General features: G+C 53.3%; 1 protein-coding gene across 7 annotated transcripts in view; it reads right to left on the reverse strand.

Annotated features, from left to right (window-relative positions):
• The window catches only part of CADM1 (cell adhesion molecule 1), a 144,037-nt gene that overhangs the window by 92,854 nt on the left and 25,542 nt on the right, over positions 1 to 25,641 (reverse strand). The window contains exon 1 of one of the 7 annotated variants that reach the window (XM_026863883.1): positions 8,509 to 8,527. The exons of the other annotated variants lie outside the window; for them this stretch is intronic. Coding sequence (XP_026719684.1) covers positions 8,509 to 8,512 — 4 coding nt within the window. The 5' untranslated portion in view covers positions 8,513 to 8,527. Of the gene's footprint in view, positions 1 to 8,508; positions 8,528 to 25,641 lie in introns of those variants that run through there. 7 annotated transcript variants of the gene reach the window in all.

Consider the following 25,641-nt stretch of genomic DNA (forward strand, 5'->3'; position numbering starts at 1 on the left):
ACCAAACAAAATGGGTTTTTTTCTGTAGTATCTTCATTGGCACGCTGCTGCAAAAATTCCATTTCCAAGCAGCCTGACATTCAATGCTGAGATGTTAAGATCTGACTTATCCTTTTCAAAGCAATCTCCCCGCTAATGCATCTCTCCCCACCAGCCTTCCCCGTGGCTGATCCCTTTCCTCCAAAGTTGCTCATGATTCAAGCAGATAATTTCTGTCTTTAATCTAGACTCCAGTGGAAACTAAATTAACTTCTCAGTGCCTCAAATGGAAAGCACTGCGTCAGGGAACTCGCGTTCGAGGAGGCGAGGCTGTCGGATTTACCAATATATTCTAAGGAGGTATTTAGGGATCCATCCCGGTGCTCTCAGCCGGGTGCCGACAGACGCACGGACCGAGCGGCGCGGATCTCCCTTCCCCAGCCCCCCCAAGCCACCGGAGCGGGGGATCGGGGTGGCAACAAAAACATGAACCCCCCCTGCGCTGCCACTCAGCAAGGAGCTGCCGGGGGGCTCCGCAGGCAGCCCCCGAGCCGCACGGCGACGGCTCAGAGCTTCCGAGGAACGATGCCCTGGCACCGCGGCTCCGCGGGGAAAGCGAGAAACCGGCGCCAGGAGCTGCCAAGTTCAGGCCACGCTGAGCGGGAGGAAGAGGGGTGGGAGCCCCGCCAGGGCTGGCAGCAGACCCCCCATCCCAGAGCCCGCGGGTCCCAACGTCCCGCCCCCTCCCACCATCCTCCCGTTAAAAGGGTCTTGTGACCGTGCTGAGACCATTTTTTCCAATTCGATTGACCAAATTAGAGCTGCAATGGTAAGTCACGCTTTATGGTCCATCTCCTCCCAGAACTGCAGCCCAAAACATTCAGGGGGCACATCCCCGTGACCCCCCGCACCCCGGGGACGGAGCCGCAGATGGAGACAAGTGTACCCCGGTGCCTGAACCCTCCGGACACGCGGAGCAGCCACGCGTGCCTGCTGGCCACAAGGAAACCCCCCAGGCCGCTGCAGGAGAGGCTCCTCTTTCTGCTAAGCTGGTGTTTTGACAATAGCTTTTTTTTTTTATGAGACATTTGTCATTAACAAACTTTAGACAAGGTTAATGAAAGTTCTGTCACTTTAATGTCTAGCCTGCTTTAAATTACAGATGTCATCTGCCACGACTAAAGAAAGGGCACTGAGCAATAATACCATAAACTATCATCTCCAGGGACACACAGGTAATTGCATAGCTCATTAAAAAACTGTTTTAATTATTAATTGACCGTGTCAGAGTTGTCCTTTGAAGTCAGTTTTAATTTTTTTTCCTTGCAAGCATGATGATTCCAAGCTGACCTACACAACTTTCTCCACCACCTCCAAGAACCAGGGGGGAAGGCCTGGGACCGGGCTCACCGCACGGTGACGGTGTCTCGGCAGCAGAAGGGGCCCACACGCTCTGGCGTACCTAAAGTGCTCAGGGAAGAGAATTAAATAAAAAGATTTTGGTGACGAAGGGGAAAAACATCTTAAACACTGGCCGGCCACTGAGCCTGGAGAAAGAAGAAAAATTTGAATGGTTGACAAGCCACAGACACAAAAAAACCTGCAAGAAGACTCCTGCCAGTTCCTCCCGCTACAGAATCACCTGACTGATCTCCTCAGAGGCTACAAAAGTCAGCGGGGTTGGATTCCCAGAGCCCCTCCCAGCGTCGAGGATTCTGCCACCTGCACAGTAACCGCGACCAGAAAAATGGGCTGGAAACTGGTATTGAAAATCCACACGGTTGGATTAAATTTTTTTGCTTAGAAGAGATTATAGTCGTGTTGCTGCCTTGGGAAATCCCCACGGGAGGAAGGAACAAGGGAAGGTTTCTTGAAACACAAACACTGGGCGTTCGGCTCACTGCTCATTCAGAGCTATAAGGAAATTAAACACAAACCACCACCCCTGGAAAAAAAAAAAACAAAAACACCAAACACCTTGCACAAAACCTACCGAATGAGGCCCGTGTACAGCAAGGGAGTAAGAGCCACGGCCGCGGTGCCCTATGGCGGCAGCACGTCCAGACGGATTCGGGAAGGGGAGAAATCTTGGGTAAATTCAGGGGGGAAGGGGGGGGGTGTTGGGTTTTTTTTCCTCTTGTTTTCGTTAAAGACTCTCAGCGATCACCACTGGGGCCTCTTCGACAGCCCCCGAGCACCGCGGGGCACCTGCGCCGGCGGGCCCTGGGCGCACGCAGCGCTCCGACGGCGGAAGCACAGGCACCCCCCCTTCCCCGCGCCTTGCTGCTTTCAGCCCCGTATGGGATGCTGAATGAGGACTGGTATCTGGCTTTTCCTGTCTTGTCGAGATGAGGACAAGTAACTGAACACAGAGAGGAGCAACAAGAATTTGGGAAGAAAAAAAAATTATCTTCAATTAAAATAATTGCAACTGAGGATAAAAACACATTAACACTTCGCTGCACCGTGATTCGCTCCGAGAGGTGCGCCAGCAGAGGCATCCAGCCTTCTGAAGGCACGCGTTCCACCCGGGTAGGTTTTGGGGGTTCTTTATTTTGTGCATTTGGCACACGAGGAGTAAAATGAACACACACAATCCCTCAAAACACCGTCCTGACACTGAAACCCTGTACCAGCTTTGGGTCCAAGCAATGGCGAGTATTTTCCCGTCTCTGAAGCACAGGATAGTGTTCTGAGATTTTAGAAATGAGCATAGAAGATCAAAGTACAAGCGTCACATTTTCCTTAATAGCCACGTGCTAGACTGGGAGGGAAAGAACAACGCTTCAGGCCCTGTGGTTGCCCCCAGAGGCGGCCGAGCCCTCGCAGCGAGCAGCAGCCGCCGTCGCCACCTCAGCTGCGGCTGCACCGAGGGAGCTCGCACCCAGCCCTGCTCTCGCTCCCCCGGAACCCGGGGCTGTGGCAGAATCCCCATTTCTGGTCAACATTTGTCTTAGGCGCTAATTGATCTTCCAAGGAAGCAACGGGTCGCAGCTGCTTCTCCTGCCTTCCCCTCTCAGAGCACCTTCCCAAGTACGTCCTTCACACATTCCGGGGATGATTCGTTTCTTCCTTTTGATGCTCTCTGGGCATAACCAGCAAAGCCGCCCTCCCTGTTCCAGCTGCATTAAAGCATTGCAGAAACACACCCCTGAGCGAATACGGAGATTATCCAAGGCTTCAGTCAGGCTCCCAGCTCTCCTGATTTTGTGTACCTAAGGTACCAAACGCCAACATCACCCTTCAGTCACCAGTTAGAGCAGCTCCCCACTGTTGACACAATCTTGCTTTAGGAGAAGAATATTCAAAGACAAAAGAACAAGAGGAGTTTGCTTGGAAGGGGCAGATGGTTTTGTTATTTTAAGCAAAACCAGACGCTGGCAGTACCTGTCCGCAGTGCCGACTCCCTGGTGCCGCACGGGGCCGGCTCCTTGGCGGCGCCGACGCCGGAAGGTCTCTGGGACGAGGCGAGCAAAGCCGGGCAGGAACCACCCTCCTGCTCCAGGAGCTGCCCCTCCCCAGCAGCACTGGCGCCTGCTGGGACATCACCCAAAAGGCACCAGCACCGAGGCAAAGCCCAGCAAAACCACAAACCCTCCAAGTGCCAGCAAGGGGTGCCACACGCAGCAACGGCCGCACACAGAGCGGAGTAGCCCAAACCCGCCGTCCGCAGTAACCAACAGGTCTGTCTCCGGAACGTACAGCAGACAAGCGGGCAGCTCGTAGGGGTGTTGTGTGAAGGGGAGGGTTTAAGGAAAAGAACAATGGTTTTCTCTTAAAACGATACAAATCCACAACCGGCATCCCACCGCCCTACGAGCTCCCTCCTCACCCAGTTGTTGTTCGAGCTGTTTGCCAACACAAACGAATCCTCACTCAAGAGCCTTGATATTCCGTTCTGGTTTGGGCACAACGCTGCTGAGACACGTTTACCATCCATCTTTCTTAACAGGCTTAATCTAAATAGAAGACTCAAATCCAAGACTGTGCATTTGATGGATAGCTCACCTGCTCCTAACAGCACGCCTTAAATTTGTGTCCTAGTAGCGCGCTCGGAAACCTTCCAGAAAACCTGCCTGCGCGGCGGCTGGAGCCTCCCCACCGGGCACCTAGTGCCCCGGCTTCTTGCACCACAGCAGGAGTACAAACAGGTGAGTTCAAGGAGCTGGCACTGGTGAGGCGGGGGCACCTGAACATGCTTACCGCACCCCCAGCGTCACAGAGGCGGCCACGACTGTCGGGCTGCAGAACTGCCCCCGCCCCGCGGTGCTGCCCGTAGGTCTCGTTACAGGGACGGACCTTGCACAGAGCCCCCGGCCAGGGGATGTTGGGCTGGCTCGGGGCTGGGGGGGCACAAGGGAAAGAAGCATTCTCTGTTTACTTCTCAAATAGAGCCAATACGGACGTGCCTCACACACCTGCCTCGTAACAAAACACAGCACCCCCCACAAAGTGCCAAGCAGCTCCTCGTGAAGCCTTAAGGGTGGAGTCAGTACAGGTAATACGCTGGTTTATCGACTTAGATGCAAAGTTTGGATAGAAAATAACATAAAGTGCACTTTTGTAAAGCTAATATAACTTTATATTGGGAGAGCAGCTGATTTTTGATTAAAATTCTTTAAAATTCTTGATGAAGAGCAGGTGTTTTCCCATCTCGGAGGGGCTCAGATGCCACAGCATCGTAGCACACAGCCCTCAGGAGCCGCAAGCCCTCACCTCCTGGTTGGCAGCGTTACCGAGCCGCGCGCTCCCCGCTTTCAAAACAGCAATTCTCACTTTGCCCGTAAGAACGCCCAGAAAACCGCCGGCTACTCTGACCGCAACGCCATCGCCTGCTGGAACGAGCGGCCGGAACAAGTGGCCCCTCCAGCAGAGCTCGGGCACGGCCCCAACCCCGCCCGAGGACAACGCGCCCGCTGCAGCCCCGCGGCCCCAGTCACGGCGCAGGCGCTCGGCCAGCACCGCTGCCTTCCCTTCGCAGGACGGGCACGAGGCCCAGCGACCCAAAACCCGGGACAGGCCGGCTTCTGCCACAGGCTCCTCCGTGCCCGCGCCCGGCCGAAGCGCCTCGAGCCCGCGGTGAGACGGAGCGAGACGCGCCCAGAGCCGGGCGGCCAAGGCTGCTGCCACGACTCTTCCCGAGCATTTATGGCCCCGCTCTCCACCTGTGGGCTCCCAGGACATGCACAGGAGCCTTTTCCAGCGCTTTAGCAGCACCAGCTGTGCCAAGGAAGCGCCCACCCATCACCCCTGACGTGTTTGGCAGCAGAGCAGCTATTGAACCTCGCCCTAACGCGGGGTGCCGGGCACTGCCTCACCTCCCAGAGCCCGGAGCCAGTGACCTTGGCCGGGATTTGAGACTTGCTGGAATCTTCCTGGAAAAATTGATTATGTCAGAATTTCAGTGGCACACGTGTTTTGGAAGACAAATACCCGAGGCAAAGGCAGCGCTCAGTGCTTGCTTTGTCTCTTCTCCTACGGAACAGCCAGCCAGGCTGCCCAGGAGAGCCCGGCGGCGACGGCCCAGGCTGCCGCAGGCGGCCTAAGCCCCAGCCAGCACAAGGCTGAAGCACCCGCGTGTCTCTCCCGTGGAAGGAAAGAAACCCTTTTATCCCCATCCCTTCAAACCACAGTTCAAACAAGGTCTCACACAGAGCTCATGGCCCGGGACAGCTGAGGGCACCTTGTCACGAGGGTGAGCGACACGACACCGAGCAGCAAGGATCATCGCGCCGGAACCGCCACGTAGCACTTCCAAGGGGAAGGAGAAGAAAAATCTATGAGGTCAATGTCTCACATCAATTTTGCAGCTTCTCCCCAGTCAATGAAATAGTTAATTATAGTTTTTCTACTGGTTTAATTCAGATAGAAGAGTCAACCATTTCATTTAATAATTTAGTTGAAACATGTCCACACGAGAACACACTAATTTCTCATTCAGTTTTCAAATTGAATCAATTTAAAGGCTGCCAATAATACAGCAGCAGAAACGCAACCCCCCCACAATTGACAGTAAACCAAAGTTAGTCGTTCTTTATAAATTGACTATTGTCTCAAAGCCTCTGAAAGAAATCAATGTACTTCACTGCCTAGAAACTATTAACCTATCTGCGCTAGGCTGTAATAATTGAGCACAATTAGACATACTATTCAGAGAATTCATCAAAATGAGCAAAAATAAAGGCGTTTTCTATTTAGTTGTGGCTCCTTTGCAGAAGTAGGCTGCCTCTCCCGCAGCCCCGTGCCTTGGCTCTCCTTCGTGGCGTCCCCAGGCTCTGTCCGTGCCGGGCTCACGCAGGGCCGCGGGGCCCCACAGCTCCCCACCCCGACGCCCTTCCCAATGACGCCTCCACCCCGGGCTTCTGCCACAGGCTCGCGGTTCTGAAATGCAGCTTCGGAAGTCAGATGTCAGGAACCGCGCGGACACACGCCAGCGAGCAGCTGACATACCCCTACTTAAAACAAGATTGGCACGTAATGATTCCTCGCTGTTGTCGGCCATTCCCTGCATGTTCTCATCACCAGAGCCCGAGGAGTCCAGCCCGCACACGAATCGGGATCAAGACACGGTTCACGAAGCCTTTTTCACGCGTAGCCACCAGCCTCCCTGCTGCCTCGGAAGCCATCGGCGCAGCAGCCCGGGTCAGGTTTTAGCTGTAACCCCTCGAGCTCCTCGCTGGCCTCCTCCCACCCACCCGCTGTCCGTGGCCACCGCGCCGTGGCCCCCGCACTCCCGGGGACTGTGCCCCAGGTCGCTCGCCTGGACCGGCTCCAGCTGGGCTGGTTCCATCTCACCAGCAACTACTTCACCTCTGCGCTTCCCGGGCTTCGGAAAAGATCCAAAATCAGCTCTCTGGTCGCCCTGAAAACCAGCCACATGCCGCGCTCAGTAAGCGCATCCTTCTCCAGCCAAACTGCACGGGGTTTCCCCTGGGGTTTCCCCTCCCCACAAAACCCACTGCAACAGTTTTAGACGGAGTACCCCGCTGCAGACCTCAGAGCTTTTCTACCCCTTTCTTCTAGACAGGTTGTTACCTACAACGCACTGATGGAGAAGTGAAAGGACAGTGAGTCAATGCAGCACCTCCCGCCTCCTCCCACCAGGCAACCCCGCCGCCAATTTCATCCCGGCCCTGCTCTGGGCTCCCTCGCTCCTCCTGCGGCCCGGGGATTCGCACGCTGCAAGACGACTGAGCCGGGAAGGGAGGCCAGGAAGATCATCTCAAGATCACCGGCTGGGAGGTGCTCAGCCCACGGCAGCCACGTTATTCCAGCCCCCGCCTCCAACAGCCCCTTCGTTCTGGTCCAGCCTACGGCGCTGGTGCCTCGGGTTCAGCTCGTCCCAGCACCGCAGCCACGCACGGCAGATCTAAACCAGCTTCGGAAAACGGTTTCTGGTCCGAGGTTGTAACCGTGAATTCCACTAACTTTGGACCGTACTCTTAAAAGGGACCTACCGCATCGTTTTAAAGCACCGTCACAGTTTTGGACACAAGCAGGAAAAGAGTCGAGCTAAAAATAAAAACCACTGCTTCCCAGTTCACATTTCTTGTTTTTCCCCCTCTCCATGTTCAGCCGGATCAGCTCAGGGAAGTTCACAAGTGGGCAGATCACAAAAAGGAACATTTCTCGGGGTCTTACATAACCGCGAGCCCGTGCCCGCGGGCTGTCTCCCGGGGGGTGGCACCGCGAGGTACACGTCCCGCTCCGAACCCGAATCTTCCTGAGCAACACCCCTGCTTCGGGCGGATACGGGGCAGGAATGAACTGACAAAAGGACTAAAGCAAAGGGTACTTGTGATGCCAGCGCTCCTCTGCCCATAAATCTACTTCCTTTTATATTAAAGGAAGTCATTGATAGGAAATGCATTTTTCAATATATCAGCCAAATATAGAATTGCGGTGAACTCGGTCATAAATTCCCCAGGAGGCAGAGGGCTGGCTGGGGAGGGAGAGGGAAGACTGCAGTTACACAACAGCAGCAGAAGCGAGGATGCCTTACTTTCAGAGGATATTCTGCTGGTAACTTTATCACTCCCCTCGCCCGCGATGCCCCCGCGAAGGATCCGCACGGCGGACGCGCAGCCCCGCAACAAGTGCAAGAAGTTTTCAAACTGCGGGAACCCTCTCAGGCAGCCGCGGGGAGGAAGAGCCGAATCCCTTGCAGAAAGCGTTACGGCACTATAATTTCACAAAGCTGTCTTGTAAAGTCACTGTAGGCTGCAGTCTAAAACAAACTTAGACAGCAGACATTGCAAATGGAACAAAGGAAGAGTGGAACAAACCGAGCAGACCTACTGCTATTTTTCTTTTGAAGTCACATATTTCTCAAGGCTAAGCATGAGACAAGATGCTCTGATAACAATACTCTTCCTTATAGCCTCTTTTTTAAGTCTATCTCCAGAGGGAAAACTCTTGTTTGTTAAAACCTAACACATGTGAAAAGCCATAACAAAGCAAATAAAGAAGTGAAGGTTTAAGTTGCAGGCAGGGCTTTATGGTTTATGGATTGCAGAAATCTGTACTTACTCATCTCTTCTAGTATTACCAACAGCAAGAGGAAAATGATGCTTAAGCTCGTCAGAAGCGAGAGGGCAGGGAAAGCGCTTGGAGAGAAGGGAACGCCGCAGCACGATCTGCCGAGCTCCCCGTCCGCTTCCCAGCCAAAAACCTCGGGGCTGCAAGAGCGAGGGGCAGCGACTCCCGGCAGCGCCGCCCCGGCACACCCAAGAAGGGCCCTCAACGAGGGGGGTGGTTTCACCCAGATGAGTACGGCCTGCCTTTGCTGCAGGCCAGCCAGCTCCCACGGGGACTCTTGCTGCCTGATTTCCGCTTGCCCTACGAGCCACAGTGAGGGGCAAGGTAGCCAGGCGAGGCTTTGCCCACCTGCAGCGCCCACACAGCGCGTACGTGGAATCGCAGATGGTCTGCGGCTGCCTGCAACAGGGAACCCACGCACGGAGTCACAGACTGGTTTGGGTTGGGAGGGACCTTAAATCCCCTCCAGTGCCACCCCCTGCCCCGGGCAGGGCCACCTTCCCCCAGCCCAGGTTGCCCAAAGCCCCGTCCAACCTGGCCTTGAACCCTTCCAGGGAGGGGGCAGCCCCAGCTTCTCTGGGCAGCCTGTGCCAGGGCCTCGCCCCCCTCACAGGGGAGAATTTCTGCCTTAGATCTCATCTAAATCTCCCCTCTGTCAGTTTAAAGCCATTAACCCTCGGCCTGTCCCCACACGCCCTCGTACAGATCCATTAGTATATCGCTACGGCCACGAGCGCTCGCTGAGGCTGAAGCTGCACGGGGATGTTATTAGTACAATGAAGGATTGTATTGAAACCCCGTGCAACGCGCAGACAATCGCCCTTCTCTGTGGCTTCACCGCTTTAAGCGCCTGCAAGCAGAGATAACGTTTGAGCAGCGGCAGCCGTCCGCGTGCAGGTCTCCGTGTTCGCCCTCCTGGCTGCCCGCGGGCTGATGTCTGGGGCGCAGCTCAGGGGCGCTGCGGGATGAGCACTCACCCCGCGTTCCGCTCCCCGGATGGATGCTGGGGTGCCCCGAGCCCTCCCCGCAGGCAGCGCCCAGCCGGCAGCGAGAACGTCCCTGCAGAGGCCGGGCCCGGGCCGGGCTCCCCTGAGAGACCCCCCGTGCCCAGCCCGGGTACCCCAGAGCTCTCAGAGCGCCGGGGAAACACCCGCCAAGCTCCTCAGCCCCTGCCCGCGCTCCGGCCGCCAGCGGAGCCCCAGGCAGGCGCCAGCCCGGCAGCGGGCACCCTCCTGGCGTGCTGCCTGCCCGGGGAGGTGCTTTCCAACGTCCCCCCCCAAAGCCCAAGGGAGGCAGATCGCCCAAACCAAACCCCCAAGCACGACGTTTTCCTTCTCTCAAGGGAGCTGCGGGCCTGTCCCGGCCGCAAGCGCCCTGCTGTGGGTCACAGCGGCCCTTCAGCCAAGCCTGTGCCAAGCCACGGGAAAGAGCATCGGCGCTCGGAGGGGGGAATTCCTCCCTCTGGGAGATGCGTCGCGTCGGTCCGCTCAGCGCAGACGGGCGGGAAGCACCGTAAGTTCCAACATCTGAGCAATACCCCAGGTATGCACGAATTTTCTATTTCATCTCATTGCCATGACACATTATCCGGCTGATATCGCCGTGACAGATAATCAAACCTCTTCACTACCTATCCTTTATTAATCCTTGCTTAATCCTCTTTGAAACGTTAGCTGCAGCTTTCATTAATGGAAGTGCATAAAACAGTATCATCTTGAAATCTGTTACTGCAGATCACCACAGACCTGCTTTCTGCAGGGCGAGGGTGCTGCAGCCAGACCGCAGAGCCGCTGCCTGCTCCTCACCCACGTGCGACACGTGGCAGGGGAGAGGTGAGAGCCCAGAGCCCCCCCAGGCGCAGACCCCCGCCACGGCGAGATGGAGGAGACGAGCTGCTGCCGCCCCGGCCACCTGCGAACCCGAGGGGGCGAGCGGGGACGCTGGGGCTTTCGCGGCGCTCGGCAGCCAAGTTCCTGCCAGCCGGGAGCGGGAGGCGACACGCGGCCGCACGCCTCCGGCAGCAGCCCCTCTCCCTCCCCTCGGCCGTGTTTCGTTACGCGCACTAAGGCTCGGGGTTGTTTTCCTCCTTTCGATAATCATGGCTAATATCGTCTTTCAGCCCACATTTTCCTCCTTTGCCATCCCATTGTGAGGTCATGATACATTTGTGACAGAGTTTCCATGGCAACAGACTGACGACATAAACATAAGATTAGGATTTCTCTGCAAAGCAGGAGCAGAAGATGGGTTGCGAGGGAGCGGGCTGCTACTCAAACCAATCTCTTCAGTAATAGCTCTGGGAATAGAGAACATTACTGGCAAAGTAAATTGCTTTTTGTAAAAATGTTCTCTTTTTTTGAAGTTTGCCCCCATGTGAAAGTCTCCAAGTCAGAACCTTAACATTATTTTAATGTACTATTCTGTATTTAATAATCTCCTGCTTCAGACACTAGTCTGTTACCATGGGAATGACAGCCGCACAAATACAGGATTATGGCTATCAAGCAGAAGGAGAAAAGAAATTATGAATAAGCTAGTTATGTTCAATAATTAGCAACTACATGAAAAAACTCCAAATCATGAATTTAGATTGATGCATTTATCTCAGTGTTTGAATACAACGATGAGGGTGTTACTGTTCAAAAATGGGATTCTAACACATCACACAAGTATTTTTGACTAAATGGCTCCTACTTGGAGGGGGGGTTGTCTTGCTCCCGTTCCCATTTTTCCCTTCTCCTCCCCCCAGAGCTCCCCACGGGTCTGGCTCCCCCGGACAGGCCGACCGGTGCCCGGTGCCGCCGCAGTTCATTCCTGCGGCCCGTCAGCGCCCCGCGGCCCCCGGGCTGAGGGGACCCGTCTGTCCTAGGGAACGTCCCCCCGCCTTTGGCTCCGAGCACGAGCCACGCCTCCCTGCAGCCAATTAAACCTCTTAATACTTTTTTAACAGATGGGAGCAGCTTTCTGCTCTGACGGGGATTAGTTATGGCGCTACCGAGTAACTGACCTGGAATGGCACAACCACCTCCGGGTTATTTGGCGCCGCTCTCAGACAGAGGGACCCTGCGAGCCGCTGGCAGCCGCCAGGAGCCGCTCAGCTGCTCCCGGGACGTGTCCACGGCGCAGCCAGACGAGGCCACTCCGCGCCGCGTGCAGGTGGCTCAGCGGGACGGCCCCCCGCTACAGCACAGCCCCCTCCCCAACAGCCAGCCGAGTCAGGGAGGATCTCAACCGCGGGACGCTTGTTGAGTTTAAACGCTTCCCTTCCTCACGGAGACTCTTTCCTGAAGGAGTTGGGCACTTGGAAGTGGAGCTGCAGGTGGAATTCCAGACGGACACAGACGGCGCGTTGGCCCCCCTCACCCCAGAGAGAGGTTCTGGCACCAGCAGCCGGGCACCGCGGAGCCTCCCGACCCCAGGGGCTCGGGGGAGCCCCCTGCTCCCCCCAGCTTCGCTGGGATGGCCGGCCATGCATTGCCCGTGCCACAACAAGTTGCATTCTTCAAGCGTGGCAATGATCCATCGTCTGCCAGCCTGCATTCTTTATTCACTTGAGATACTTTCCTCTTTGCATATCTGTTGCTATTAAAATTCCCCTTCCAGCATGTAATTCCCTCTACTAGCTCTTCCTGCTTATTAGAGAAGACAAAAAGTATTTGGAGAATCTGATCAGAGAGATCTTATTTTCTCCAGGCACTGCTCTGAATTTAATTCTAGATTAAGCATTATTTAAAAAAACACCCTTTCTGCCTCCTACCTCATGCTCCCTTCCAACACCAAACTGGAGAACGCTCCCAAGCCAAGGAAGGAATCAAGCTGTATTTAAAAACTCTTTGAAGAGCCACACTCCTAACGAGACTTCAGAAAAGCAGAAACAAAACCCCCAGATGAGAAGAGCTACATGGGTGCTCAGTAGAGGGTTCGGGGAGGAAGCACTCACGTCCCCCTTTCCTCACCCGAACAGGAGAGCCCCAGAGAACCTCAAGACGCCGAAGCTTTTACTCATAGTTTTTTGGAACGGCAACGGGCCCTCGGAGGTTATCAGAACCTGGCCGGCGGGGGGAAAGGCCACTGCTGACCCCCCAGGCCACGGACAGCCCCGAAGCTGGGTGCCCCTGAGCCCGGCCCCCAGCACGCTACAGCCCGCCCGGGCCACCGCGTCCGGACTTACTACCGACACGTCTCCCGGCTGAGCACGGGCTTGCGGTTCCCCGCGTCGGCGCTCGGCAGCCGTGGAGGGCAGGACATCGCCACGCGAAGGACGGGGCCGACCGTGCTCACTTACCTAAAGAAAGCGGGGAAAGCACAGAATTAGTACAAACGCAACAACGTGGGTACAAAAACCTGGAGAAAAGTTTGATTCCGCGCGCTTACTCTAACAACGCTAAAACGCCTCGAAGGGAGCCCCCGGCTCCAGCTGCAGCTCGGAGGGAACGAGAAGAGTCGCGAAGCCCAACGCAGGCCCTTGGCGACTACTTGTGCCCTGCCGCTACCGAGGAAGCGGGAAGGGGACCTGCAGCCGCAGCTTCCCCCGCCACGCGCCGGAGCCCGGACGCCTTCTCGCAGGAGAAGAGCACGGTAAAGCCACGGCAGTCACAGAGGTGACAGGTTTCTGCGGCAGGGGTGGGCAGCCCTTCCTCTGCCTCCCCAGTTCCGCCAACTCCGAAGCAGAGAACTAACAAAAAGCCTTGACCAAGCTTTGGCAGCCAAGTTAAGCCCCTGAAGAAGAGGAGAGGTTAATAAATACTGAAACAACCTTTAAGGCCTTTTTATTTATACCTACATACATATTAGCATAGGGATTTGATGAATAATACTTCTCAAATCACTCCTACGATGTTAACACTCTGGAGTATTAACTTCTCTGTGCCTGAAGGAAATGGGTCAATTTTAATTCTTCGAACAATTCTTACCGGCACAATAACTCATTCTTCAAGCTACAGATAGCGAGTTGTGCTTGTGCATTAGGAATCCCGGTACGATCCAAGCTCCGGGATGCAGATCAGCGGGAAGGCAGCGAGGAGAGGCTGCACCCCCCAAAGAGGAGCCACCGGGGAGGCCTCGCCGCCTTATCAGCCAACAGAAAAATCCACTCCAACGAGAAATAAAGGAATTACAGTCACGGCAACTCCTGAATAAGGACGCCGTGAAAAAAGCAAAGACATTTGAATACGTGCCTTCGCCAACGCATCATTTCATTGCTCGCAGTCACCTCTAACAGCACATTTCCAGCGCTGGTGACACTGAAACCCTCCTCCCACCGCGGGGACTCTGAGTAACAGGACGAACCCTCCGAACCGCTCCCAGAGCAAGACTCGGATATCCTCCGCATCGGGAACGTTGCCGTACCTCAGCCTTTAGAAAAGCTCCTTTGACCTTCTGCCAAGAGGAGGGTTTTGGCAGGTACCTCGAGGTCAGGCTTTCTCCTTCAGAGCTTTTGTTTGGGGTTTTTTTAATTCTTTCCGCAGCACCAACTGAAAATGCAGCAAAGCGTGTAAGGGAGGAAAAATCCCCGTTGCTTAAACATTATGAGCCATGTGCGCAAAGAGATTAACAGAAATTAAAGCAGATATAATGAGCTGCCTGGAAAAGTTTCCTTAAATATAATACTTCAAAGGCTACATGTGCTTCAGCGGGCAAGAGGAGGGACGCAAGTAGGATGACTGAAAAGCACCCAACTGGGCCACAGTAACATCGGTAAACCAAAGTTAACCCCGAGCTGACGACGTTGCGTTTACACGGACGGTAAGAAAGGGCGCGCGCGTGCCCAGCGCAACCAGAATCCTGCGGAGGATCTTCGCACCCTCTGAGCAATAAGGCGGCTGAACACGCACCTGGAGTCCGGGGCACTGAAGGGAAGGGTGCGGCTCGGTAGAGCTCTGGGGACAACAGCCACAGGGACACTTCGTCCCCTCCCTTTCCTTATAACCAAAAAAACCGCGGTGATTGGTTCGAACTCTGCGTGCGGAGAAGCCCCCACCAACACCCGGCCCCAGAGCAGCTCCCGCAGCCACCCCGTACCCGCTCTGGGACAGGCAGCAGCGGCTCCCGCAGCCTCCTGCAGGCTCCCGCACCCTTCCTCCTCCCGCTGCGGGCACCGCAGGCGATGCAGCCGGGGTGCTCCCAGCACCTCCCCCAGAACCCCGCTCCACCCGCAGCCTTCCCCGGCCGCTTCTGCGGCACAGGGAAAGCCGAAGTTGCAGAGGTTCCCCCGTCCCTCATTGGTATGCTCCCGACACAAGCGGCATTATCGTTTTATCTGCTGCGTGGTAGCCCTCTTCGAGATGTACCCCCCAGGCGTTCTTGTTGCCTGGCCCTCCACTTCAAGGGGAAGGAGCTAAAGCAAAATCATCCTCGCAGCATCAGAATAAAAACCTACTAAAAGGAAAACAGATCCCGGCTCCGGGTATCGATGAGCAACCGACGCCCAGCCGTCCTGGGGGCCAGGTAAAACAGGCACCGAGACGCGGCCCCGAGTCGGTCCCTTAGCGAGACTCCACCTCGCAGCAGGTTTTTAAGGGGCAGAGTCTGCGCAGCTCTGAGCGCGGAACGTCTCCACGCACCCTCCGCTCCGCCCGGGCTCAGCCCTCCCACCTGCCCCGCACGCGGCACGAGCCCTTCCAGGCAACGGGCTGTGCCGCCGGACCGAAGCCGAGACACAAAGCCGGGCATCGGCGTGGTGCGGGCTGCCACGGCACACTTTTCATGCCGTAATTACACATAGTAATTACATATTTAATTGTTGCACATTAATATCACCTCAGCCTATAATTACAGCTTATTCATGTAAACCTAATCAAGGAAAACCGGCGTATTTGCATAAAAGTTGTAATGAAAAGTATAATGATTTCACTAACAAGACGTGGATAAGAATGCATATCTGTGACAAACACTTTGTGTCAAGAAGAATAGAAAACGATTTTCTTTCCTGAAGATTATTTCAGGCCCATTTAACACAATCTGCACCACTCCATTGATGTGCAGTATCTTGCACACATCAAGTCATATCTGGATAATGTTCCTGACTTCAAATAAAATTTCATTACTATATTTAGTTATAGAATGGTTGGAAATGGTTGCATTGTTAAACTTCATAAAAATTGGAATTTGTGAAGTATTAGGCAATCCTCAGCACCTATTTTTCTCCTTGCTGTTCGAACACTGCAGCGGTTCTATCCCAAGCTCCTCGCACCGCCGTTTACATTACAGCTTAATTTTCACCCATAAAACAAGCAATTAAGAATAAGTACAACTGCTTTGGAGTTCCTGAGGCCACAGATAAAAATAAATTGGCTTTTATAAATTCGTCTTTTGCAATGGTAAAACAGAAAGCAGCGCTAATTATCAATAATTTGTCACCTCTAATTTAGGCAGACGCACGGATGGGCACGCAGCTGGATCCTCCCAAGCCCCGAGGCGGGGGGAGGCGTCTCCCACGCAGCCAAGGCCGAACGTGGCACAAGGACTAAACCCGACGCGGCCCGACTCTGCCCGGGGACACGGGCAGCACCGCTCGGTGCGTGGACTCGCGTGGCTCCTAACGGCTCCGTGCGGAGCTGAAGGCGCTGGACTTCGCGCCCTTAATTTCAACTTTCCATGGAAGAAAATGACACTCCGCACACGGCAAAGTCGGGAGAGCGGAACCCTGCTGCGAGGTCAGCGGGGACTGGCGGCTGCTTTGCCATCAGCTGCTTCGGCATCACAGTTCCGGCTGCTCCAGCGCTGGAATTTCCAAAGGCAATGTCACGGAAATCACGTAGATCCGCTCAACCCAAAGAAAACCATCCTCGGGAGGACTGCAGGTCCCTGCAGCGTCACGGCGCCTCACACACACACGCTGGCCCATGCCTGCGAGCCCGAGGCCACCGCTGGCCCACGGCACTCCCCACGCCTGCGGCTCCGTACGACGCGCCCGTTGTGGGCCCGGAGCGGGGCTCGTCCCGAGGATGGCGCGAGCGGCACAGAGCGTTCCCACCCCGCCGCTTCCCAACTGCCCTGGGCCTGCTCGGCTGTGGGCAAGCAACAGCGTAAGGGAAAAGGCAAAAGCGTAAGGCAAAGGTAAAAGCATAAGGCAAAGGCATAAGGGAAAAGGTAAAATTAATGCTGGAAGCAAAACCTAATTTCCATCCCCTCCGCAAAAAGCAGCTAGGCGATCCTTGGGACTTAAGAGGCTGATTATATATTATTCCATATGGAAAACATCCTCAGCTTCTCACTTCTTAAATGTTATTTCCTTCCCAATCGCAACCTCTGTGCATCTTGTCTCGTCTCACCTGGCCATTATCAAGTGTGGCTGCTCAGCAAAGCTCATTATCTGGGCAAACAGAGAATTTCCGAGGAGCACAGATAAGAGACAGCAGAACGAGTTGGCTTTTTTTATATCCAGGTATGTAATTTTGAAATCTATACTGTAAATACAACAGCTGTACATAACATCTGGAGAACTTCGCTGTCTCAAAGTGCTCCTAGGACTAAGAGGAAACGTGCCAGTTTCTCCAATACAACGAGTTCCACGGGCTTTACTTGTCTCCTTGACAACAGGCAGCACGACTCGGTTATCGGGTGCCTTAGTAATTAAGAATTTCATTTTGAGCAAGAGGTCAAGGCAAGGGAGGCGCTGGATCTGCCACCAGAAGGACGAGCTACCCGCTGCCTCCAAGCCTTGGTCAGGCTGCTCGTCTCCATGGCAGCGTCCGCTGCACCAGCCCTTGGCTACACGCACAAGGAAGGGCACCGCAGACACTCAGACAACCGGGGGGGCAGAGAACTGCGGCTTCCCATTACCTGTTGCTCCACCCACCATCTGTTTAGATGCTGTAGCTCAGGCATCTTCTGAGAAGCCACTCGAACAATCAGCACGCGACTTCTCCGCAGAACGACAGGGCTTAGAAGCGCTCTCGGTTATTGAGAAGCTGTAACAGCATCGAAAGGAGAAATCCTCTCCAAGGTCTGCAGCTTTGGTCAATCCTCTGCCCGTTTCCTCGTTAATTTAATCCTCTAGGAACAAAGACGTAGGACCCAATACAAAGCACTCCCGCTTTCGCCTATCAAAATAATTAGACCTTGCTCTGAAACTGGCTGTGCCTATGGAGCAAACACCATCAAAGGATGACTTGAAGCAGCACCACGTCGACAGAAAGAAGTGTCCAAAGCCAGCGATGGATGTTACCGGGACACAGAGATGACCCGAGGGGATGCTGCCCACGGCAACGCCAACGTGATTTCCTACCAGCACGCAACTCACGGAGAAGGCACAACCCAGCCTAGGACACATCCCAGCCTAGGACACAGCCCTGCCCAAGGCCCAACATGGACACCGGGCAGGACGGGTCGTGGTGACCCCGAGCTCCCGCCCAGCCTCCTGCTGCGATCGGTGGTTACACCTCGGTCTGCTGCAGACTGAGCACTTCACACCATCCACACTCATCTTGTGTGTTTGCGTGTTGCCCGTTACCTACTACGAAACTGTGCATATAATCTAACCATTAGTTCATCAAGGGAGAATTTAAACATGACATACTAGTAATTAAACTACAGGAGAACCTGGCTAATTCACATCAATGATTAAGAGCCACTGCAGACTAGCAAATTTTACAAGCGAGTGAACATGCAATAAAAATCTTGCTCATTTATTTTGACAAGTGTCACTTCACATTAAAGGTACGCTTCACCACGAACTCCAGTCCGTGAGCGCAACTCTATTCCCAACATGGCACCTCATTAAGTCCTCGACTTGGCAAAACATTTGGCCACGTGAACCCCAAGAGCCCGGGAAACGCCGTGGAAACGCTCTGAGGACGGGACCCCCATCGCCTGCAGGGGACCCCACACAAAAACCTGCCTTGTCTCCCCCCGCGCGTCCTGCGGGGGAACCTGCTGGGAACGTGGGGTCAGGGAGGTTCCCCCCGCCCCCCCCCACCGGAGCCGCACCGCGACCGCCGAGCGCACGCAGAGGAGACGGGCCCCCGCCTGGTGCGAGGGCCAGGCCCCGGCGGCCCAGCACTTCGCTCCGACTCCACCTGGGAAACGTGTTTTGCACTTCAGATGCTCACTAATTGCAATGGCTGCTGCAAAGAAAGAGATAATTGATCCAATCTGTTTTGTTTACAGCTTCCTACCAGAAAGACGACCGTGTTTCTGCAGAGCATAATCAATTTCAAAACATTTAATTTTTCAGATGACACGTCCCTGCTGCTCTTTTTTCCCTTGTCCATTTGCCTTATTGGGGTCAAAACCAGGCTCCAGACTACTGAGAAATCCTTTGGCGCACGTTGCTACTTCCCGGGGAACACGCCTCAAGCCCCAAATGCAAGAATTTCACGGAAGCAGACCGATCCTTCCTGATCTGTGAAATATGCCCGCACTGTTCTGCTTCTCCTAATGTTGTGTTTCTTAGCTCCGAGTTATTTACACCGCAATGGTTAATCTGGATGAAGAACGCCGCCCGTGCGCCGGCAGACTGATGTTACAGCAGCGTTTGAGTGCCCCGTTGGAGACAACGCCGGAGTCTCAGCCAGAAACACGTGGCTGCCAACGTCTCCTTCAACGCTCTGGAGACGCGAGCTCTGCCCCCCAGGGAAGGTTTGCAAGGTCACCCCAAGGAGCACTCGCTCAGGCCGTGCGGGCTCTCAGTTCCCCGACATTCAGAAATAATGGTCAGCCATTCACTTTTTTATATACACTTGCCTAAAACTCTTCCGAGCTCTTCCCCTGCCAGTGGAAGTTCCCTTCATTTGGATTCTGGGGACAATTTCCAAGAGCGTGTGTAGGAAGTGATAATCTAACTAGATCAATCATTTCTGACTCAGCTGCAGTCTGGTACGACTCCGTGTGTCAGGATGCTCCTACTCAGTCAAAACAAGCAGGGAACCAGTAGCCAAGAAACTCGTCCGTCACGATGACAGCAGATGGGGGGCACAGACAGATTATTAAAGTTGACACGGAAACATTTTCAACAACAAGGCCCACATCCCTGTAGTCTTTATTTTGATTTTAGGAAAGACTTCCCGGTTTCAAGAGGCGGGTCTGCTGCCCCAAAGATACCTGAGAGCAGGAACCGCCAAGTGCGCCAGGACGAGCAACCGGAGCCGCGGCTGCACCTCCAGCCCCGCGAGCCCTCCCCCGAAACCAGGAGGAGAGAGCATCAAAGAGCCAACTCGGCTTCCCCTGAAAACACCCTCCTTCTATGCTGCTGCCTGAACAAATTGTACAGCTTTCCATCAAGCACTTTCATACCAATGTACTCGACAACTTCAGAGATCATTTAAAAAGAAATATGTTACAGGAGCCCTGCCAACCACAAAAAGGTCTTGTGACTCAAAAAGATCAAATCTGATAGGAAAAAAAAAACACTTAAACATTTTTACACAAACCATTTGAAGTCAAAAGTTCAAAACCTAATATTTGTACATGCCTGCTCCTAGGCAGATGCCCCGAGGTTATTCCCTCTATCTACAGAGATCTTCTTGTAACACTCCCCCTTCCTCGCAGTACGCATCCAGGCAATTAACTTCACAATTCTGCTACGGGCATGAGCTGCTTTGAAAATAAACAAAAATGCTTTCAGGAAGACATGACTAAGCTAGGGAAGGAGAAGAGAAGTTCACCAACGCGCTCAAAGGTAAATATCCTCGCTACGCCACCAATTACAGCCCTGGATCCCCGACGAGGCCGGCACACGCTCCAGGAAACAGCCCGCCAGGGCAGCACGTTATCTCGCTTCTGACGCGGCGGCTTCGCGCGCGGCCTGGCTTCGCGTACGGACAGAACACGCCAGGATGTCAGGGGCGCAAAACCACCCCCGACCTCGTACTCAACTTCGGCAGTGCCGAGGATGAGAGCGCCGAAAGCGCCGGGGCGCCCAGGCCGTGCCCAGGAACCCGAGGAGAGAGGCAGCCCGCTCAGCACCGCGGCGGTTACCGAGAGACCCTGAAGCACGTGGCTGGGAGATTCCTTCCAACGCCGCGAGGTGACCTCGCAGGGAGGTTTTCCCCAAAAGCAACAGCGTGACGCAAGTACTCTGAGCAGCACACGGTGTGTCCACAGATCAGCACCTGCCGTCTGGGGAACAGAACACGCCGGTGATGGGCTCCGACAGCACAACCCTTTAGGTTTACACGAGATTATTCATCTACTGCAGAGCTCACAACATCAGCTTTACTGCTGCTCTAATTTTTATGTTCAGAGTTCAGGAGCTGCTGCACAGCCCGAGCTGAAACGCGGATTAACCCCAAGGGTTACAGAAAGCCGTCCTGCTGACGCGTTTCCACGGGTGGTATTTCGAGGTGACAGTTTGTGAAGATTAAGCTTCCCCTCAGTCGCTACTACAGCCGTGGCCTATCGGCTTCCGCCGAGCTGAAGTTGCTCTAATTGGCTCCAGCAGAAAACCAGCCGTTATCTCCTCCCGCGCTGAGCTCTGAGGCACCTTTGGCTTCCTCCTGCCCTGTCAGGCCCCGTGGCCCTGGAGAAGCCCCCGTGGCTGAAGGTCCCCACGAGCACAAGGCCAAGAACTGCTCAGCCCAAAGGCTGCGGCAAGAAGGGACGAGGCTGAAAATCTGCCGCGTTCGTCACAAGATGAGGCTGCCTAACCAGTTAAAATTACTCGGTCATACTTCAGAGCTAAAGCCAATCCCCTTTCATATCGCAAACCCCAGGCTGCCCTGTTTCGCACCTGATGTTTATACGGTACATGGCAACACTAAGTCTTGCAAAATATTCCAAATTGCTTTCAAAGGGGTGACATGAAAATAGAGGCAGTGACCAGACTTAAGCCGGAGGTCTGCCAGAGAAAAAAAAAAAAAAAAAAAAAAAAAAAAAAAAAAGATTAACCTTCTTTGTTGGCAATTTAAGAATACCAGCAATTGAAAAAACAAATCTCATTTTCAGCCTTTAACACAAGAGGAATAAAAACGTGCTGCTTCCACGGTATCTCTGTCGCCCTGTTCACCAAACCCCAGCTTCTTACTTAAGTCTGCAGCTGGGATCAACAGCTGGTTTTTAACACACCTTCCATCAACCTTTACCCTCCTCTGGTACAAATTCATTGGGAATGTGGAAGGCGTAGGTGGTTTAGGCAGGTTTACCGTGCGTGTTACTCTCATATGATTTATCCTGCCAAGCATGAAAAGCAAGCGGCGGAAGGAGGCTGCCAGGTGTCGGTGCGAGCCCCGCCACCGCAGCCACAGCCGGGGCTTAAAAGTTTTGTCTCGCTCCAGGCCTCCCATGAATTGCAAATCTCCAGGTTGCCACAGAAACTCTCCGGGCTGACACGCAGCCATCAGGAAGCATCACGGTCATCTTTTCCATCTTGTTTGCTTTGCATCAGAGCACTTTAAACTCCCTGTGGCATTGGTGCTCCGCAGAACGATTCCCTCCGCGCAGTTATTCTTGTGCAGTGTCCAAGCCGCAGTGATTAATCATTCCTGCTTCCTCGGCTGACATATCGAGGTGGGGAAACGACATCCTAAATGAGCAGAGCTGATTACCTGGGAAAGCAATTCTTCAAGATAGCACAGCTAACTAATAGCTCCATCTGCTACAAAAACACATTCCTGAGCCCCAGAAGTAGTGTCAGGATACAGCTAACAATTTCGTTGCATCTGCCAAATTTGAAATTGTTTGTCACAAGTTGCCACAAATATGTGGGGAGCACTTCACCATCTCTCTCTGCGTCGCCTCGGAGAGCGGGGAATCTCAATCAGCCCTACAGCAGCTTGTGACAGGGGAAGCTGAAGGTTACATCTGCCCTGAAGAAACCAACCCGATATTGCATCTTACGGGCTTGGCCAGAACAATCCTTTCTTTCCCCTCTCGCCTGTCCCCGTCTCTGAGGCGGTTTAGCAAAGGTCTGTGCCCAGAGTTTTCATGTCAAACCAAATTTTATTACAAAAAAAAAAAAAAAAAAAAAAAAAAAAAAAAAAAAAAAAAAAAAAAAAGAAAAACTAAGAAGCCTACCGACTCCTGCACCGTCAGCAGGAGACGGGCACTCCTCACTCGCCGGGAGGACACGACACGAAGCCTCTGCCTTAATCCAGACCTTCGCTGGGCATTAAACGCCAGCTTTTTACAACACCCGCCGGCTCATAAAGAAAGTGCTTACTTCTTGTTTCATATATATAAAAAAGAAAATAAATTAAAACGCCTTTTACTCAGGAACTCTGATTCCACATACTCACAATCACAGAAGCAACCTCCTGGAATAAGTCACAGGGGGGACCAATACGTGTGTTAAGACTTCTGTGGCCGTTTAAAATGACGTTTTTACAAACCCTGTCCAAGACACAAGCGCTTCTTTACAGCTCCAGAAAAACGTGCACAGAGATATTAAAGCAGCAAATCAGCAAACAGACCTTTCGGGAGGTCCCTGTCCCACCGAAGCCACTTGAGCTGCTGATGAGCCACAGGGACACTCTACAGGCCAATTTTATTTATGTTTTTTAAAGTATGCTGATACTTTCTCTTGCACCTCTACTGCAGCTAAGGCAATTTCCCACAGACAGAGGAAACCTTCCAAAACCACTTTCACTGTTGCTCTGACACGAACAACAGGATGTTCCAGATTGGTCGAACGTTTCCCAGGGTTTTCCCTAGGATCATCCTATTCGGGTTCCTCCTCTTCCGACTCCCCTCACCCCCTTCTGAAATCGCAGGTTTCGGTATATTCCAATGATTTAAGAAAAAGCCACATCGGAGCGCCAAGTCACCCTGACGCTTTACAAAGCTCAGCAGAGTCACACAACAAGTTGCACAAATCATCTAACGGTCCTCTCAGGAGATGTTTCCTCTGTCTACGCTCCTCTACCCTTCGCCCTTATTCACGGTTCTTGGGAAAGGCCTTGCCCCAAATTGAGCTATGCCTGGGGGGTTGATTATCAAGGCAGGCACTACCAGCTTTCCCAGGGAGATGCAGCTATCCGAGTGTTAATAACGTGGGGTTTGGTTTGGGTTTTTGGGGGTTTTGGTGGAGTTTTTTTTAAATTAATAAGAGAAGGTTTCTGAGGGAAAAAATAAAACAAAAAACAAAAACAAACAGAACACATTAAACAGCAGCAACAGATCTAAAGGCAATAAGCCTGTCCTGGACACCCAGGTTTCAAGGCTTCCTTTGGATAAGACACTCAGTTCTATCGTGAGACAACCTTGGGTAAAACAGGCGAGTTATATTTAACATTAATGCTCCCGCAAAGCTGTTTATACTGGCACGCTGTCTCACCGACTCACAGCACTGCAAACCCATCAAAACATTAAGATATTTTAATACTTCAAGCCGCCCTGCTCTCCCTCGCCTCGCCGCTACGTCCTCGGCTCTCTTTGCTGCGCTCAACCGATGCATCAATTTTCCCGATACCGGTGCGGCCGTCGCGTGTCGGCAGAGGAAGGAGCTCTAAATTAGGACCGTTCGAGTGATCTGCTGGCTGTGTTTTATTTATTGCGTTTGTAAAAATAAGTAAATTACCCCGGCATGCAGCCGAACGACAGAAGTTCAGTCACTTCAGAAACCGGCCCGTTAAACGGAGAACCAGGGGTCCACCATCTCGGATTGGCCTGGAAGGGCACTTCCAGCCTGGCTTAATATCCTCGCTGGTTTAGGCCGGCACTTCCGAATAAGAACCAAAGGGTCTGTAATTACTACAAGAAGACTGTGCAGGCAAAAAGCATTTTCCTGAAATTACTGAGCTTCTATCTAAACAAATCTGTCGTGCTTCCCTCTGCCTTGGAAGGAGGGAGAAAAATGCCTCAGGAGCAGAGATTTCATAATTTCATTCAAAAGTCACCACTCATGTGTTGTGCTGTTGACAGCTAATTAAGTTCTCCCAAGGTAAAATAAATGTAATGTTTTAAATTTGCTCCCTTGTTTTTAAAAATCTTGACTGATATTTCACTTACGGATTATTAATCAAGGAAAAACAATTAAATAGGGTTTTGGAATTTGCTTAAACTAGAATCCCAGCACCTTCCGCATCCCGTAAGTAGGTCAGCTCATCAGGTTTGGGTTTAATTCTGCTCCACTCTATTTCTTGGCACTGACAACTATCACCCCGGACACAAGTACTTACTCTGCAGCTTCGGTGATTAGACAACAAACTCCATTTTGCTTTGTAAGGACAAACGACGGGGAGAGCTGAGCAAACGAGGCAGAAGCGTTGGGCCACGGCACCCGGTTGCCCGCTTTACCTCGGGGGTTTTTTCCACCCTGTGCATCACCCGCCCCGAGGCCAGCGGTGCCCAACGGCTTTCCCGCATAAAGACCCCCCACACCTGAAGGATTTTCTGAGCCGTAGTTAAAATGGCTTTGAGGAAAAGCCACGGGATTTGTGCTGCTGCTGCGGGTAATCACAAGCCCTTCCTGCAGAGTCACCGGGCACAGAGGGCACTTCCCGATGACCAAAGAAATCTGTTCCCACAAGCTCACCTCGCTAAACGCACCCACTTAAAGCGACTCGCAGAGGTTCGCTTCTTCCACCTGTGACCGGCACCACGGCTCACACGTGGGGCAGCCGATACGTGTTGCCACCTAGATCCAAGCAGATTGAACTAAAATAATGATTCAAGCAAATAAACATTTCAAGCCAAAATTACTGGACACCCGAAAGCAGCCGTCAAAGCACCATTTATCAGATATATCTACTCGGCGGTTTTTAAAAAACATACACAGCGAGGAGAAAATATATTGAGCCACATCTCAATATAAAAACGCCAAAGCATTATCACAATAGCAAGTCCACAACAGTTATTGCAGCAAAGTGCCTTTTCTTCATCTTCTGAAAACCCATGTAGATAATATTTCAACAATAGCCACACATTTCTCCCTGTGGTACAGACACATACAAAACGCATTAGGAGTGGTGCCAACAGCTTTTCTCAGTGGCTCTATTCAGACGAGCGTCTTGCAGGTGCTGCAGCGCTTTCCGAATTCAACTCCAGCGGGAGCTCCAAATCAATACGGCTCCTCGGCCATCATCCAGCCCAACTAAATCACTCCAAGGGCAAGCCCTGCTGAGTTATGTGGCCATTCCTCCTCCCGCTTTACCGAGAACGCCGTGCCATAAACCAATTCGAGTCAAGGTAACCCGAGCGCGCGGGCGAGGCGCAGCCCCCGCGCGCCGCAGAGCGAGATGGGCGCGT

The sequence above is a fragment of the Athene cunicularia genome (assembly GCF_003259725.1).
Source record: "Athene cunicularia isolate RWA chromosome 24 unlocalized genomic scaffold, athCun1 chr24_part2, whole genome shotgun sequence".
NCBI lineage: Eukaryota > Metazoa > Chordata > Aves > Strigiformes > Strigidae > Athene > Athene cunicularia.